Genomic DNA, 14,983 nt, shown 5'->3' with positions numbered 1-14,983 from the left:
TCCACTAATAGGCCCGCAACGTCGCCCCTTGTGGTTCAGTGGAGTCGATCTGGGGGATCCCCATTTTGAACGCTAGCAGTCTGTTCGGAACCAGACCTCCCAGGTTGTAGTATGTTGTATCACCCTCTGAATGAACCGTATGAACAAATGAGTCGATCCCTTGATACTGCTTCAGTCCTTCATTCGTCACGTAATGCATGTCAGCGTGTGGTTTTGCCAAATCAGGACTAGATTCGAGTGACGGTGAGAGAGCCTTGTCTGTTTCCAAGGAACTAACGTGTAAATCATCAACCTCGGTGCCTAGTAGTATTCGAGTAGATGATGCCTTTATGGCCTTGCAGGTCACTTGCACTTGTCCCGTCTCAACGGCTTCGACAGCGCGTGATCGTGGGCCAGGCGTATGGAGTCCTGAAAACGCCAAGATTGTCTTGGCGGAGGGGCTGGTGAGCCGGGGGGATACAATGGTGGGGTCCTGCACGGCAGACCCGTTCCTGGGAAGTTTCCCCTCCATCGCACAAGACACGCCGTCTCGCAACCCTTGTGTTCTGCGCGCGACGGCTCGATTTTCGGAACTGTCTCCGGCATGTGCCACTGCTGGTTTCCGTGGTAAGGAGCTTCAATCGAGCGACGACTTCCCCCGTAACGCGTGGACGCGTCGACTTCCTGCACCAAGCTTTCCCTCGGTAGCCATCATTACGAACAATATCCACCCCGAACATCTTTCTCGAACGATCCGACAGCAGCCACTTGCGGCTGCATAGCATCACGAATCGCTGAGCATCTGCGACTCTCGAAACCCTTAGTCTGCTTGCTAGCTACCTGGCTGGCGATGCCGTCGTACTTTTATCACCTAAAGTTCGAGCTCTACCCGACACCCAACCCTACAACCAGCCTGCAGCGACCGACACAAGGCAGCACAGCAGCGAGCAACATCTGGCTTCCTCCGCTCGGCACCGACATCTTTGGCGAGCTTCCCTCGCATCCTCCACGTAATACACGAACGAGCCGAACCGGAAGACCGCAGCCTTCGCCCGTCCAGTCATCATACGGCACAGCGTATCGACCGAACCACGCAGCCCAGAAGCGAGCCAGCGACGACAGTGAGGAACCCGGCCTGCACATCATCGACTGCGGACTTTCGCGCGCCCCCGTCAAAGCCGACAACGGCAAGGACGTCGAGGTCCTCACGGCGCGGCAGTGGAAGGCGAGAACGCAGAGCTTCCCGCCACCGCCCGCGTTGGCGGCCATCCGACCCGACGCTGCCGTGCAAGACTGGCGCTTCGGCCGAGTGAGCGTCGAGAGCCTCGAGCAGCAGAACACCAACAGCGCAACAGACATGGAGGAGGCCGCGGGGTCGTCGGGCGAGCGGCCGTCGGCTGCCACGGGCATCGGCCCCATGTTCGGCGGCGCGGGCAGCATGACCATGGCGAAGCTCCTGCCGCTCGACACGACGAATACGGAGCTCGGATGGGGCGTCGTACACTTCTACCGCGAGCAGGACGACAGCCCGAGCTTGCGGAGGCCCATCACGGAGCAGCAGACGGGCAAGGACGGCGATTGTACGACGGTCTGCATACCTGCCGTTCCGAGCTACTGGTCGTTTCATGACTTGCTGGGCTTTATTGGCGAGGAGTGGAAGGAGAGCATCAGTCACTATCGACTTGTGACGACGGCGCAGATGAACCGATATCTTGTCCTCATGAAGTTTCGGGACGGTCAGAAGGCGAGGGCATGGCAGAAGGAGTTTGACGGAAAACTGTTTAACAACATCGAGGTGAGCATCACCATCATCCCAAAGACTGAACCGTACCTCGCTAATATGTCTGTCACAGGCGCAGGTATGCCAGGCTATATTCATCAGGTCGATCACTTTCGAGACACCTACAAGACCGGATGGCGCGTTTCCTGACTTGAGCCGCGATCCGTTTACGCCCTCCTCCGCCGTGTCGAACACCCTCAAGCCGTTTCCGCCGCCTACACCGAATCTTATCGAGCTGCCGACATGTGCTGTATGCCTGGAGCGCATGGACGACACGACGGGCCTCATGACCATCTCATGCCAGCACGTCTTCCACTGCAAATGCCTCGACCACTGGCAGGGCTCTGGCTGTCCCGTATGCCGGCACACCAGTAGCAAGCCCGCATATGATCCGTCAAACCCCTACACTCAGCCGTTTGGCTCCTCGGTTTCGAACCTCTGCAGCGTCTGCGATACCGCCGACGATATCTGGATATGTCTCATTTGCGGCAAGGTCGGCTGCGGCCGCTATAAGGGCGGCCACGCGAAAGATCACTGGAAGGAAACAGCGCACAGCTTTGCCCTCGAGATGGAAACGCAGTACGTCTGGGACTACGCCGGCGACACCTGGGTGCACCGTCTCATCCGCGACAAGGGCGACGGCAAGGTCGTAGAGCTCCCGGGCACCACCAGCCAGCAGGCCGGCCTGTCCAACAGCGGCGACGGCTCAGGTCAGCAAGATGACGTCGTGCCCCGCGCCAAGCTGGACAACGTCGGCATGGAGTACACCCACCTCCTCACCTCGCAGCTCGAATCGCAGCGCGTCTACTTTGAGGAGATGATCAGCAAAATCGCAGACAAGGCCGCCAAGGCGACGAGCACGGCCGACTCGGCTCTCCAGCAGTCCAAGGCCACGACATCTGAAAATAAACAGCTGCGCGCCGCGCTCGACAAGCTGCGGCTCGAGACGGTGCCGCAGCTCGAGCGCGACGCCGAGCGAGATCGCAAGAAGGCGGAGAAGGCACAGGACCTCGCTCGCAGCCTCGGCAAGGCGCTGCAGGAGGAGAAGGAGGTTGGCAAGGGACTCATGAAGCGCGTTGAGCATAACCAGGCCGAGGTCGAGGCGTTCAGGGCGCGGTATGCTGAGCAAAAAGGAGAAGATTGCCGAGCTCGAGGAGATGAATCGAGATCTGAGCATGTTCATCTCTGGGCAGGAGAAGCTCAGAGAGATGGAGGCCGAGGGGCAGGTTGAGGCTGGCGAGTTGGCGGAGGGCAGCGCCAGCGTGCCGGAGAAGAAGGGCAGGAGGAAGGGAAAGAGGTGATTTGGGGGCTAGGGGTGGCATGCATAGCGAGGCGTACATGAGAAGATGAGAATGATATCCACTGTTTTACGCTGCAAATGTGTGTGGTTTGACCGTCTTGGAGGCATCATTTCTTGTGACGTCCCGTCATACCTTGGTCAAGTTGTCAAGAAATAAATGAATGTACGTGATAAGGTTCATTGCAAAATGGAGGAAAGCAAGGACGAGTCTCAACAAATTGACAGGACAGGTGTGCGAGGAAGTGAACTAAACGAAGTATCGAAGCGCTTCGCTAAACAGATTCAAAATCAGGCTGTGGCCTGTCTTCATCAAAACGCAATCGACTCGCCCGGTATGGAGATTCTGCCCTCAGCAATGGTCACACCTCCACCTATCAAGTCTACCTGGCGGATGTCCCCGCCCTCTGACTTCTCCAGCGACAGTGCAACCTTGATCAGACACCTTCGTCCAACTCTCAGCCCCTGGTGAACTTCAATCTGGGCGGCACCGTCGACGAGTTCCAATTCTCCATGCTCATGAAGATAAACTGACAGGGGTCCGGCCGCACTGCCAGTCGCCGGATCTTCGCCAGACATGCCTGGGCTGAAGAATCTGGCTTCATACTTATTCGCGCCCACTTGCGTGAACAGGAACAGCCCATAAGCCCGCTTGTCGACGAGAGCCAGCTGCTCCAGGAGCTTGTCCCTCTGCACGACTGCCTTGTTCAGAGCCTCCACAGAGGCGAGCGGGACGAGAAGGTGATGGGTTGTCGAGGTGGACGTCACCTGAGGGGGCAACAGGCTGTTGCTGTTGCTGGCGGCAAAGCCGATATCCGCCTCCGTCAGTCCGAAGCTCTCGGCCAGCAGAGCTCGGTTGGGATGGATGCCGTGGACTTTGGGCGGGGCCTGGCGAAGGAAGACTTCATAGTCGTTCTTGTGCTCAGGCTTCTTGATACGGCGGATCTTGAGGGCGATGACCTCGCCTCCGAGCTCCTGGTGGAACAGAAACGTTTCAGATCCGTCTTCGTGCGTCTGGCTGAGGTTGGCGGAGGTGAAATTTAGAAGCCCGCTCTCGGCGAGGTACCACCACACACCCAGGATGTTGTGGCCGGCACCATAAACTTCCCGCCCATCGGGCAAAAAAGACCGCAGGCGGTAATCTGCTTTCTCTTCGGTGGCTGGCAGGATAAATGACGTCTCAGAGAGGTTAAACTGTCGCGTGATCAATTGTTGCTGGGTGGTCGTCAGCACCTGAGAGGTGGCGTCCACGATTGCGAGAGGATTTCCTTGATAGGGCGTCTGCGAGAAGATGTCGGCAATTGTAAACTGTAGGGAAGCCATCGTGCGAGTAGTTCTTTGGGTGTTTGAGTACTTCAGCGGTCGTGTGGTCAATGTCTTCTTGTAGTGCTGTGCATTTGGTGCCGATGGAATACGAGTAAGTGGGAGTGGCGATACATTGTTGGTATCGCTGATACAAGTCAAACTATTTATCTTGATATTTGCGCGTCTTTGGTGTTCAGTTGGGAAGTTGTCTCATGGCGGATGCAATTGTCATTCTCGCGATGAGCGATCAAGCTTGTATTTGTAATCGCGAAGGGCGCGCCTACAAACGATATGACATGTCCCCTTCTGGCAAGAGCGAGCGTTTCCTGACGAACCACCACGATTTGTCATGGTGTCTGCTCGTGTCGTGATATTGTGGCTTTTTTACAAATATGTCAGGACTTGGTGTGAAATCAGAACTTGTATCTGTTGTACAAGCTATGGGCACCTTGACATCGATGGTGTGATTGCTTCTTAGTTGCATGGCCGATGAAACCACACGCTTCAGCTTGGCATCACTGACATGAGCATGTGGGTTTCTTTTGGCATCATATTACAGCCTATTCGTCGCTCCCAACACATGAACGTCCTCAGCTTCGGTATTCCGAGCAGGTCCAGTAACATCGTATGCTCGTCTGGGCAGAACCAAGTAGCGGTGCAATCTCAACCTCGTCTTTTGAACAGAGACAGCCTTTAGAGCTGCTCTGAGGCATTGTGAAAAACGACATCTTCGTCGTCAGAGGTGCCTCTCACATCCATCTTATTTAGGAGAGCTTGCCGCATCTCGGCAGTGGCCTTTTGCACAGACTCCAGCAGAAAATAGAAGGCCGCATCAAGTTGTGGGCTTCTATCAGTGCGCTGCAAGAACAGAACCTCGGCTGTTTCTCCATTCACTGTCGCTTCCGAGTCAACGCCAGCCAGGCCATGATGTGCCAAAACACGCCATGGTCGCCTTATTTGCCAACACAGCAGCACAATACAAGATGTTTGTTCCATCAGGTAATTCTGCCTCATAGTCTGCCCCTGCGGCGAGCAGCAGCCTGCATATTGACTGCTGCACACTGTGGGCAACCGCGTAGTGCAGCGGTGTAGCTCCGGCCCTGTCGCGAGTATGAACATTGACGCCAAGATCAATTAGATACTCAACTGTATAGAACGAATTATGCTGGAGTCCTACCATGAGTGGCGTGCTGAATGATGCAGCTGGCTCGTTCGGGTCGAGCTCATACTCTTCAACGAGAATCTGAACCAAGCCAACCCTGTCGTGAATGCATGCAGTCTACAAAGCACTCCTCGTCTGTACTCAGATAGGCGCACCCATTTTAATAATATCCCTCAATATATCGGGCTCTATCCGGGCCATGAGACTTCCAAGGCTGTAAGACCGCAATTGTTCGGAACGTTGACATCGATGCCATGTCGAACAAGAAGCACGATGGCTTCTTTGTGGTTGCTAACTGCGGCCCAGTGCAGCGGTGTAAAGCCAACTCCATCTAGGCCACTTATAAGAGAGTCCCAGGGGGTAAGTTTTGCCAGTGCAGACTGCAGGTCACCCTGTTGTATCCCAAGTATTATCTTCGTGATCCGCGATAAATCTAGGTTATCGATTAGCGTAGCGATGGGAAATGCTTCTGAGATGGCGAGATCGAATGCAGTAGCAGACCGTTGAAGCAACATATTTGCAGCAACCATGCTTACCGGAGCGATCCCTGAACCGTTCTCTTGCTGCACGTCACAACCGCTTCGAATAAGGAGCGTGACCAAACCATCGTCAAAACAACGAGATTTTCCACCGACCAAGTGTAAAGCGGTATCTCCAGTACTCGCCACTTGGCTGAATGCTGCCTCCGCGTTGTCAATCAGAATACACCGTGCTTGATCGTAATTCCCCAGAAGTATAGACCCAAGCAGGGAATCACGTACGAGAGGGGGCCGCTGCATTAACCGGAGCCTGACTTTCGGGACAAGGCTTTCGTGATGTGTTTGAATCATGAGATACATGAACAGACCAAGGAGCCACTGAGGAAATTCATAACTGAATTTGTATGTTTTGGACTCAAGGCGAGTGCCCGCACCCACATCGCATGGAGGTGCCCAGGTTGGAAGTCCAGTATAAGACGCAAAAAAGAGGCCTGTGCATTGGCGGAGAAGTCGCGATGTACTCCAATGGGACTGGGTTGTGTTCACAAGGTGGCATGAGCATACGCAAGAGCGCTTGCACAAGCCGTTTCGGTACGAGACCCAGATGCTAGAGTTCGCGGCAGCCGATGGCAATGATGTTCCTGGCGCTAAAGAAGACTCCTCTGCATGCCCTGCAGACATAGATTCCCTGATTTTTGGCTTAAAGGTATTAGCGATAGCTGTCTTTGACAATGTTTGTTGATTGGAAATGTGCTCGACGCCGGCGAGGACGCGCGTGAGTACTCCGTAAAGGGTTTCGAACGTTTCACGCCCCTGATCTTGTGCAGCGTTCAGGTCATTGTGGACAGAAATCAAATCCATTTTGATACGTAAACCTTGTTTCCTGAGATTATCAGAATCAGCATTTAACCAGGCCGGAAAACAAGACTCCAGGCAAGCCGAGGTAAGGGGCAAGACGGACCCATTGAACACATCACAAAGCATCCTTATGCTGCGATGAGTCTCTTTCATGCGATTCCTCTCAAAAATAACCGCATTCTTACGTCGAATCCACCAATGCCTCATCTTTGAGATTTCTCTCAGATTGTCGTCGTTCAGCAGACGTTCCAGGGAACCCAAACATGCATCAACTGACGCCAAGTGCCGCTCAAGACTTCTGGACAAGTCCTCCTGTGAGCAGCCGTCAGCAGCGTCGCATATATCTCGTGTATGACAGAGAAGGACCCTGAAGTCGGTAATTTCGTTTTGAAGCTGGAGTATTTCATGCGGTGCGTTTTTCCAAGCCAGACGGAGGAATCGGAGTCTTTTCGAGACGCGACTACCAACGTCGAGGACGCCGATCACACCAGCAAGGATGCCGAATGCTTCGGCCATACTGGTATGGTAACTGATTTTCGTTTGGAATAAAATTGCTAGAAGTGGAACGCTTTGCTCGGACAAGAGGCCAGGCAGGCTCGTAGGAGCGAAATGAACAAGGCTGTCATGCGCCGAACCGAGACGCTGCAGCCTGACTTTGGGTTAACTTAACGGCCTGATACACGTGAGCCATCTCTCAGCTTAAGACTAATACCGATCTATCGCAGCCCGAAGAAGTATTTATGGTACTCGGGAGGATGACCCTGGATTCCTCCCGGTTGAGCCGCAGTCGGATGACCAAGACTTCCACGACTGCGTAATTGGATATTCTGATGAAGAGATATGAACATGCTATTTAAGCCACATTAAGAAGTAAGTATGCGACGTGTATTTGTTGTGAGATGGGTCTCTTCTCGACAGAGCTCTAGCCTTGCCAACGATGCATGGTCTATAAAGGCTGTTTTTGAAGCCAAATAGCAACCAGGTTCGGTGGTGTAGTTGGTTTATCACGTCAGTCTAACATCTTTCCTCGCTCTCGAGTCAAGAGTTCACTGAAGGTCGGGAGTTCGAGCCTCCCCTGAATCATTTTTGTTGTTATGATGTCCCGCATGAACTTTTGCCAACCCATGAACTTTGACATCCCAAACGTTGCGCAAGACTCTCAGCCAAGAATTAGTTCCCGCGGCGTTCTTGATTGACGGTGCGATTGATGCCTCGTCAAGTAGCGCCAGGGAGGTTTCAGTGCAGACATTGCAGTGTTCTTTTCTGTGTTGGCTAGAAAACACTAAACGCGGCAAGTTCGCATTTCGAACACTGTCAATGAGAGGTTCACTTTATCTGATCTCGGTTGCTCATCACTTTGTCGTCTCTATTCCATCCTGTCATCGCCCGATGCGCCATGAGCCCCATACTCGTTGCTATATACATTCAATGTCTCCCACATAGATGAGGGGGGGGATTACCCCAGAGATCCTCCTGAGTACCATGAAAATATCATACAAGTCATGCCAAAGCCCCAATTTGCCCCAAATTCAAATCAAACCCGTATGCTTCATGCACATTCCATCCTCTTCATTATTGCCGCTGTCGTAGGCTGTCCGTCTTCTCAAAGGGGTATCAATATCGCCCTGCCTTGTCTGTTCGCAGCTCATGTGAGCCGAGACTGATTTTTCATTTGTTTTTTGTTTCTCTCTTTTTTTCTTTTGTTTTTTTTGGTTATCCCTCGTCCTCGCATCGTTTAGTCGTCTGCTAGCTCACTGCTGCTCCCGCTGGAGCCGCTCGTGACGCTCATACTGCGGCGGGCTTGGTGGACGAGGCGGTAAATTCCAAAGGCGACGAGGGCGAGGACAACAAAGAGAACGATGACGATGATGGCGATGGTGTCATTTGGTTTCGTCATGTTGGCGGTCTTGTGTAGTATGGAGGTTGCGGGATGGGCTGACGGAGAGCTTTCGCGGGGCTCGATTGAGGGGTTGCGGAGCCTTGGAGCTGGTGTGGAGGCGGAGTGTCTCAGATGGTATAGTTATGGCAGTTGAGTGTCGTATATGGTAATGAAATAGCGAGAATATGATCGAGGACTGATGCTCAAATGTTAGAAACTCCATCAGGATCAGACTGATGTCCTGGAGAAAGGCAGACTCACGATCTGGACTCGTTGGAAGCTGTGGTCGCACGCTGTAGGCAAGCTTCAAGCGGGGCCTCTGCGAGCTGCTGGTATGTATGTGTAGCTTGTTGACGCTGTCAAACGCAAAGAAGCAAGTCGAGGAATTTCGGGTATCGCTGAAGTCGTGGAATAGTCTCGCTGAGCACAATGTATTGTCAGGTAAAGGTACCAGAAGAGAGGAATGTGTCTGACGGCACAACGGTGGACAGAGAGTATTAATGGGCTGTTGCCCCGCCACCGGCTTTTGGGCAAGTCAATAAAATGGCAAGGCTGGGGGCGCTGGTGCAGGGGTGCTTTTGGTGGGCAGGGCGGGACTGGCACAGGCCTGCTAGGGTCCACATCAGCACCCTTGTGTGGGTCTGACTGCCCAGCCTCTACGTTTCAAGTACCTTGCCAGCCATTTTGTGTGCGCAGATACTCCCACACGCGACCGCCGACCAACGCGTCTACAGCCAGGCTCCCTTTACCATGCCATCATCAGGCGCCATCGACTGGTTGGATGCGCAGGGTTTGCTGCCACCGCTTTCAAGTTTTTGATCATTGACTGCCTGACGCATCCATATTCGCGGCCCGCGAAACCTTACAGGCCTTATTCTATCCTCAACAGCCTCAATATTACGGCTTGAGAGGAAGTACGACACAAAGAACAGGCAAATGTGCACGCAGGATCCCACATACAACTACATACATACCCAACCGCGCGTCGACTTGAAACCCAGAGGAGGCTGCGCGAACATGGCACAGCTACCAGTTGCTGGTTGCAGCCAGCGCGACAAACCCATGCGCCGGCGCCGCAGATCCGTGTCATAGCTCTTCGTAAACTGTGCACTCATTATTTCAGCTCGGTATCTGTCGTGCCCGTAGCTGTCTTGATGATCCGAATGTGGCGCTCGTAGAATTGAAGCATCTGCGGAGAACATGTCAACATCACACATCACGGCTCGTCCCAAGGAAACATGGGACCGTACCTTTTGAGGACAGCGCTTGTAGATGACGTCGGTCGTGTGCTTTGTCTTCTGACCGTTCTTCCAATTCAGGTACACAATCAGCTTGCCCGTCTCCTCGTCCTCGCATGCATCAATTGTGGTGACGTCGTCCTCCCAGCTACCGCTCGGCGGCTTCCAGGTGTTCGCTGTGGCGCTTGCTGGTGGTGTGCTATCGGACGGGTGGTCGCGGCTCTTGCGCGCGCGTTTTGACGAGGCTGCTGGTGTGCTAGAGGCAGGGCGTCCGCGCTTCTTTGCCTCCTTTCCCTTGCGGGATTCCTCAAGGATCATTGCCCGCGAGCCGACCGACTTGTAGTATTCGGCGATGATCTCTGGTGCACCCTCGCTGTCCGCAACTGTAAGTCACATGTAGACCCGGAGCAGCTCCGCCTCAGGGGTGGGATACGGCACGTACGTCAGGTTCGATTCGGGTTCCCACGTCTGGTCGGCTTTCTTCGAGTAGCCCTCCCACTTCACTTTGAAGAAGAGCTGATCCTGTGTTGTGTTATCGAATGATTCAAGCACGACGGAGGATCAGTTGAGAAATACCCCTTCTTCAACCTTGTGCGAGATGATTTTTTCGACGATGAAACTATAGCATCAAGAGTCAGCCAGGCCGTTCGTTGCAGCGACGATGTGGACTTGTCCATACACCTCCTCGTCTCCGTCTTCCTCGTCATTATCCTCGTCATCTCCCTCCTTATCGTCTGCCACGTCCTCGGCATATCCATTCTCGACCGGTTCATCATTCATTTCCTCGTCTGACTTATCCGGTGATCTGGACTTCGTGGATCGGTCGCGCGTAGTGGGGACCGGGATATCGAAGTCATTGTCCGATTGCTCGGTGTCGCTGAGCGCTGGGAGAGTCAGTCAGTATGCGCTGGGCATGTTCGGGGTTCTGTCCTCGCGACCGGGGTCCAGGAAATCGCGCGCGACCGCCAACAAGTCGTGGATTGGACGGTGCGACAGCTGTTACGCGACGCGATAGAGTTGCGAAAGGGACCGTGATCGGCTGGCAGATGCGAGAGGCGAGGGAAAGTGCGAGGCCTACCTGGCGGCATCGTAATGGAAGAGTGGAAGCAGGAATCAATCGAACTGGCGGGGGTCCGGGTGCGTCAGGCTGGCTAGGTCCGAGTGTGATGCGATTCGGCTTGCGGTTCGGGGTGAAGGGCAACAGTGACGGAGTTGGTGGAAGTGCTTCGCGACACGCCCATCATGCACACGCTTAGAATGTTCGGCCACGCCATTCTGGGAGAGCTCTGTCCAATGAAATCACCGGGGCCTTTTCGGCATCGGCATAGCTTTGAGGCAGCACGCGACGGCAGGCAGCACGCGACGGCTCAGCACAGTCTTGAGAATGGGTCCTGTGGGGACTACCAGCCCAACAGAACAGTAGGAGTTGTCGCACACTTTCTAGCCTTGTAGTTCGTTACGGAAGTCGTCTTTAGCCTTCATGACGTGGTTCTCTAGGTATGTGCCCCAGGACTTCCCTCCACGGTGCTGCTTTGCACATTAGTCTCTGCCGAAATGACGAGAAAAGTCAATTGCATTTGCCGCCGGCAGCACCATGGCTGTCATGGGGAAAACTTGATGTGACTGCCCTCATACCGACCATCAGATAGGACAATTTTATCATGGCGCATAACAGGGACACAGGCGAGCCAGGACGTTGATCAACAAAGTGATTGCACGTGGAAGGCCAGAACATGGACTCCATCACTCATCTCCACTGCTTAGACAGCCTGCTGTCTTCATAAGGCTAAGTATTTTATCCGCCAATTACTGTGACTTGTTATTTTCGCCCTCTACTTCGGAGAACAATTGCAACTTCCGCTTGTTTTCTGGTTTTTAGGCTATCATCTCCTCTGAAACTGGACGAAGCTTCCCACTTTGCGTGAACCATTCCTCTGCACAGACATGGTCGGTGATGACACATCTTCCCCGTCGGCTTGTGGCCAGCTCGATCCGTCGAAAGGCCATGTAGTAGATCGATGGGAGACGTCTCGGCATCTCCAGCTGATCTCACTCTGAGCCGATGCTCTCCGAGCATCAAGTCTTACGGGGGAGGTAGGGATCCGACCCCATTACGTTCACATGCGATCCTGTCCAACAGATCCTGCACCCTGAGAGGCATGAGCTAGCAGTCTGCTGCTCCAGTTGATCCAGCACCATGCTTCCAGATTTGTAAGACCTGCCGAAAACCACGAGCTTGCCCGAGGCATCGTGTCGTTCTTTTCTGTTGGCAATCCTTCGCCCGGGAATAAACGGCCGATCTCCTTGCTCGATTCTTCAGGTCAGTACGTTGTGTAAAACTTAAGGCCCGAATGCGGAAGCTACCTGCCGCATTCATAGCCTTCGAGTCCCGAGGAGAAGGGCCGGCCCTGAAAACTCAGCCTCACCCGGCTGCATGTGCGATCGACTTCCAGCTCAATCTCCCCCTGAGGACCCGGATTCACATGTAACGAAAGGCTTCGCAACGGAAGGTTTGAATGCTGTCATCAGCTGCCGGTGCGAACTCTACTGCTGGTGGCATATTCCAAGATTCGGGCTGGCTCCGTATGTCCCTGAGAAACGGGCCCCTAATGCAACCCTCTCAGCCGTTCCTGAAGCGAGTAGGCGTTACTAGCTCAAGACGAGAGAGAGATAAAACAAAAAAGATGGACGCATTGCGACCTGGTGTGCAGGACGCCGCCTGCGAAGTGCAGCGATGGTAATCAAAGGTCCTGCAGCGCGAAAGGGGCGGCGCCGATTAAGGACCGCAAGCCTTCAGAAGCAGTTGGGACGCTACAGCACAGGCGCGTCTTGGCTCTGGCTTGAGGGTACATTGGGGCACTCTCGTTCCCGCCCACCCCCACGGGCGTTAATCGCGGCTCGGTTGTGTGTTCGAGGATGGGCGGCGCGACTGCGACTGGTGAGGGTCGAGACGGGGAGATGGACGGCGCACCGAGACCTGATCAAACAAAAATGTGGTGCGCTCGCGATGGGAGGGGGGTTGACAGCAGCAAGTGCGGGAGTGAGATGAGGGGGACGCACCACGGGTGCGGTACTGCCTACTAGGTAGGTAGGCTCGTTGGTGGATTCAGGGGGTGTTGGAGGAGTCGGACTGCGGGCCCGATAGGGCAGGGAAATTGGCTCGGGGGGAGATCTGATGACAGAGTCAGCATGACGAGCTGCCGTCTTGACGACACTGCAATTCCTGAGCAAAGTCGTCGCTTCAGGTCAGATCAAGACTGATTGCAGTTCGAAGAAACCGAAGCCGAAATAGAAGCCCCCCACCAGTCCCTTGCAACCTCTCTGATGCTCTAATGATATGCCGGAGCAGCATAACCCCCTGACTATCTGGACTGGCCTTGGGGGGACTTTGGTCTTCACGGTGGACGTGGATGTGATGAGAAGAACAAGAGGAAGAGGCAGGCCTAGCTGGATCGGAAGCCCCCATCTCATCGGTGGAGACCGGGCCTCTCAGGAACCGAAGAAACGAGTCCGGGTACGACGGCCGTGGACCGGAAGCCAGGATCAAGCAGCACAACCCCTGACTGGCAGCTGCTGGCGTACCCAACGGGATCACGCCCCCGGTGAAGCCGCCCAGCTCACTTTCCGTCCTTACAGGATGCATATGCAGCCTGCAGCTCGAGGCCTTCATCGTTTGTGGTCAATGAATGATGTAGGAGAATTTGCCGCGACGAGCTGCGCGTGGCAAGATGAGGATAGGCCCGGCGTCCATGGCGAGCCGAGACGCGGATCGGGCTGCAGATTCAGATGGCAAGTGTGAGGAAGCGTGTCCTGGCAAAGACCTAGCTCTCCTAAGAACGAAGAGCCACCACAAGGGCATGCGTGTCGTGCGAACAACGCTAAGGCGAGTGGTCTGGGCCTGGGCCGACAGCTAGTTTCAAGGATCATATGGAGGCCAGATACCCAGGTAGGTAGGACAGGAGGGTTTGAGCAAGGTACAGGCGGCGGTGTTTTTGGGCGACAGAACCCAATTTTGGACGCTCAATGACCACAGGCAATGTCCAGTCTGGTAATTGATGCTGACTGCTGACGAGAAGAAAAGAGTTTCGATTCAGGGAAGCCTGGATATATCTAAACCTGGCACATCTGGCAGGGCAAATATAGGGGCAGGCATTGTAAGTATACCATCGGCAGGAAACCGCTCATCTGTCCGTGCCTTTTGTTTCCTCCGACGAATTGGCCGTGCCCTGCCTTACCGTGCCTACCTGCCCAGGCACTACCTTGATTATAAGGTAGGGACACCCAAGAGTCAGGAGCCGCCAGGCTTATGGTAGGTTCTTACATCCTGAGGGTGCTGCTTGGGTCTATGTCGCCGCGTCGGGCCTGGAGCGAACCTGGCAATTGAGTGTGCCCTGAAATACGGAGGGGGCTTCCAGATTCACAGTGGCCCTGTTCCCTGTAGGATCTCCCACTTCAGCCACTGAACGATTCATCCGCTACTTGCCCCGGCGCTGTCCGTGCTGCCAATGGCCGGGCGCGCCAATGGATCTTGGGGAAAGGGGGTAGGGGGTAAAGGGGGGGGGGGGGCTCGAGAGGGAAAGAGGGGGGAAGAAGACCCCTGCACCCGTGCTTGCCTCTAGCAGCTCGAGTACCTTACCTAGCGCCAAGTGGTTTGGGCAACTGCTACCGGTGGAGGTGAGCACCCACCAGTCGTTGTTCCTTCCTTTTTTTTCTGGGCGGGTGGGACCCCTGGCGCTCGCTCTCGACCAAAAACTGCAGAGATAATTAAAACCGGGTGACATTTGAGAACCAGCCCAACCTTCTTCCCCTTTACCCTGCTTCCCCTGCTCGTCATCTTTTCGCTGTTGCGACACTTTCCCTTTTCCCCCGAGAGGCATCAGGCGAGAGAGCGAGAAAGAGAGAAAGAACAGAGAGAACCAGAGCGAGCAATTGACAACGGCGACACCAAAGGCGAGCTGTCCTGACCTGAAAAGCTTGAGTATATCGCTCTGCCCCAGTTCCCCTCC

General features: G+C 54.5%; 3 protein-coding genes and 1 non-coding gene across 4 annotated transcripts; 2 read left to right on the top strand and 2 right to left on the bottom strand.

The window, feature by feature from the left end:
* Nucleotides 1–461: 461 nt before the first annotated feature.
* VDBG_08021 (RING finger protein) lies at nt 462–2,990 on the top strand (the record flags this gene model as incomplete). The annotated part of the gene is made up of 3 exons (XM_003001716.1): nt 462–606; nt 804–1,774; nt 1,833–2,990. 3 exons carry the CDS (start codon nt 462–464, stop codon nt 2,988–2,990), a joined length of 2,274 nt encoding a protein of 757 aa, XP_003001762.1.
* Nucleotides 2,991–3,368: 378 nt separating this feature from the next.
* VDBG_08020 (phenazine biosynthesis protein) lies at nt 3,369–4,379 on the bottom strand (the record flags this gene model as incomplete). The annotated part of the gene is made up of 1 exon (XM_003001715.1): nt 3,369–4,379. One exon carries the CDS (start codon nt 4,377–4,379, stop codon nt 3,369–3,371), a length of 1,011 nt encoding a protein of 336 aa, XP_003001761.1.
* Nucleotides 4,380–7,841: 3,462 nt separating this feature from the next.
* On the top strand, nt 7,842–7,943 carry VDBG_15176. Its single transcript has one exon. It is a non-coding gene; the product is annotated as a tRNA-Val (tRNA).
* A 1,910-nt stretch (nt 7,944–9,853) lies between these two features.
* On the bottom strand, nt 9,854–11,065 carry VDBG_08019 (heterochromatin protein one; the record flags this gene model as incomplete). The annotated part of the gene is made up of 5 exons (XM_003001714.1): nt 9,854–9,928; nt 9,990–10,350; nt 10,420–10,499; nt 10,659–10,861; nt 11,056–11,065. The coding sequence occupies 5 exons, from the start codon at nt 11,063–11,065 to the stop codon at nt 9,854–9,856; spliced, it is 729 nt and encodes a 242-aa protein (XP_003001760.1).
* Nucleotides 11,066–14,983: the final 3,918 nt, after the last annotated feature.

Source organism: Verticillium alfalfae, genomic scaffold (genome assembly GCF_000150825.1).
Source record: "Verticillium alfalfae VaMs.102 supercont1.11 genomic scaffold, whole genome shotgun sequence".
In the NCBI taxonomy this organism is placed as follows: Eukaryota; Fungi; Ascomycota; class Sordariomycetes; order Glomerellales; family Plectosphaerellaceae; genus Verticillium; species Verticillium alfalfae.
The sequence above is the reverse complement of the archived record's forward strand: the minus strand, read 5'-3'. Positions and strand labels throughout refer to the sequence as shown.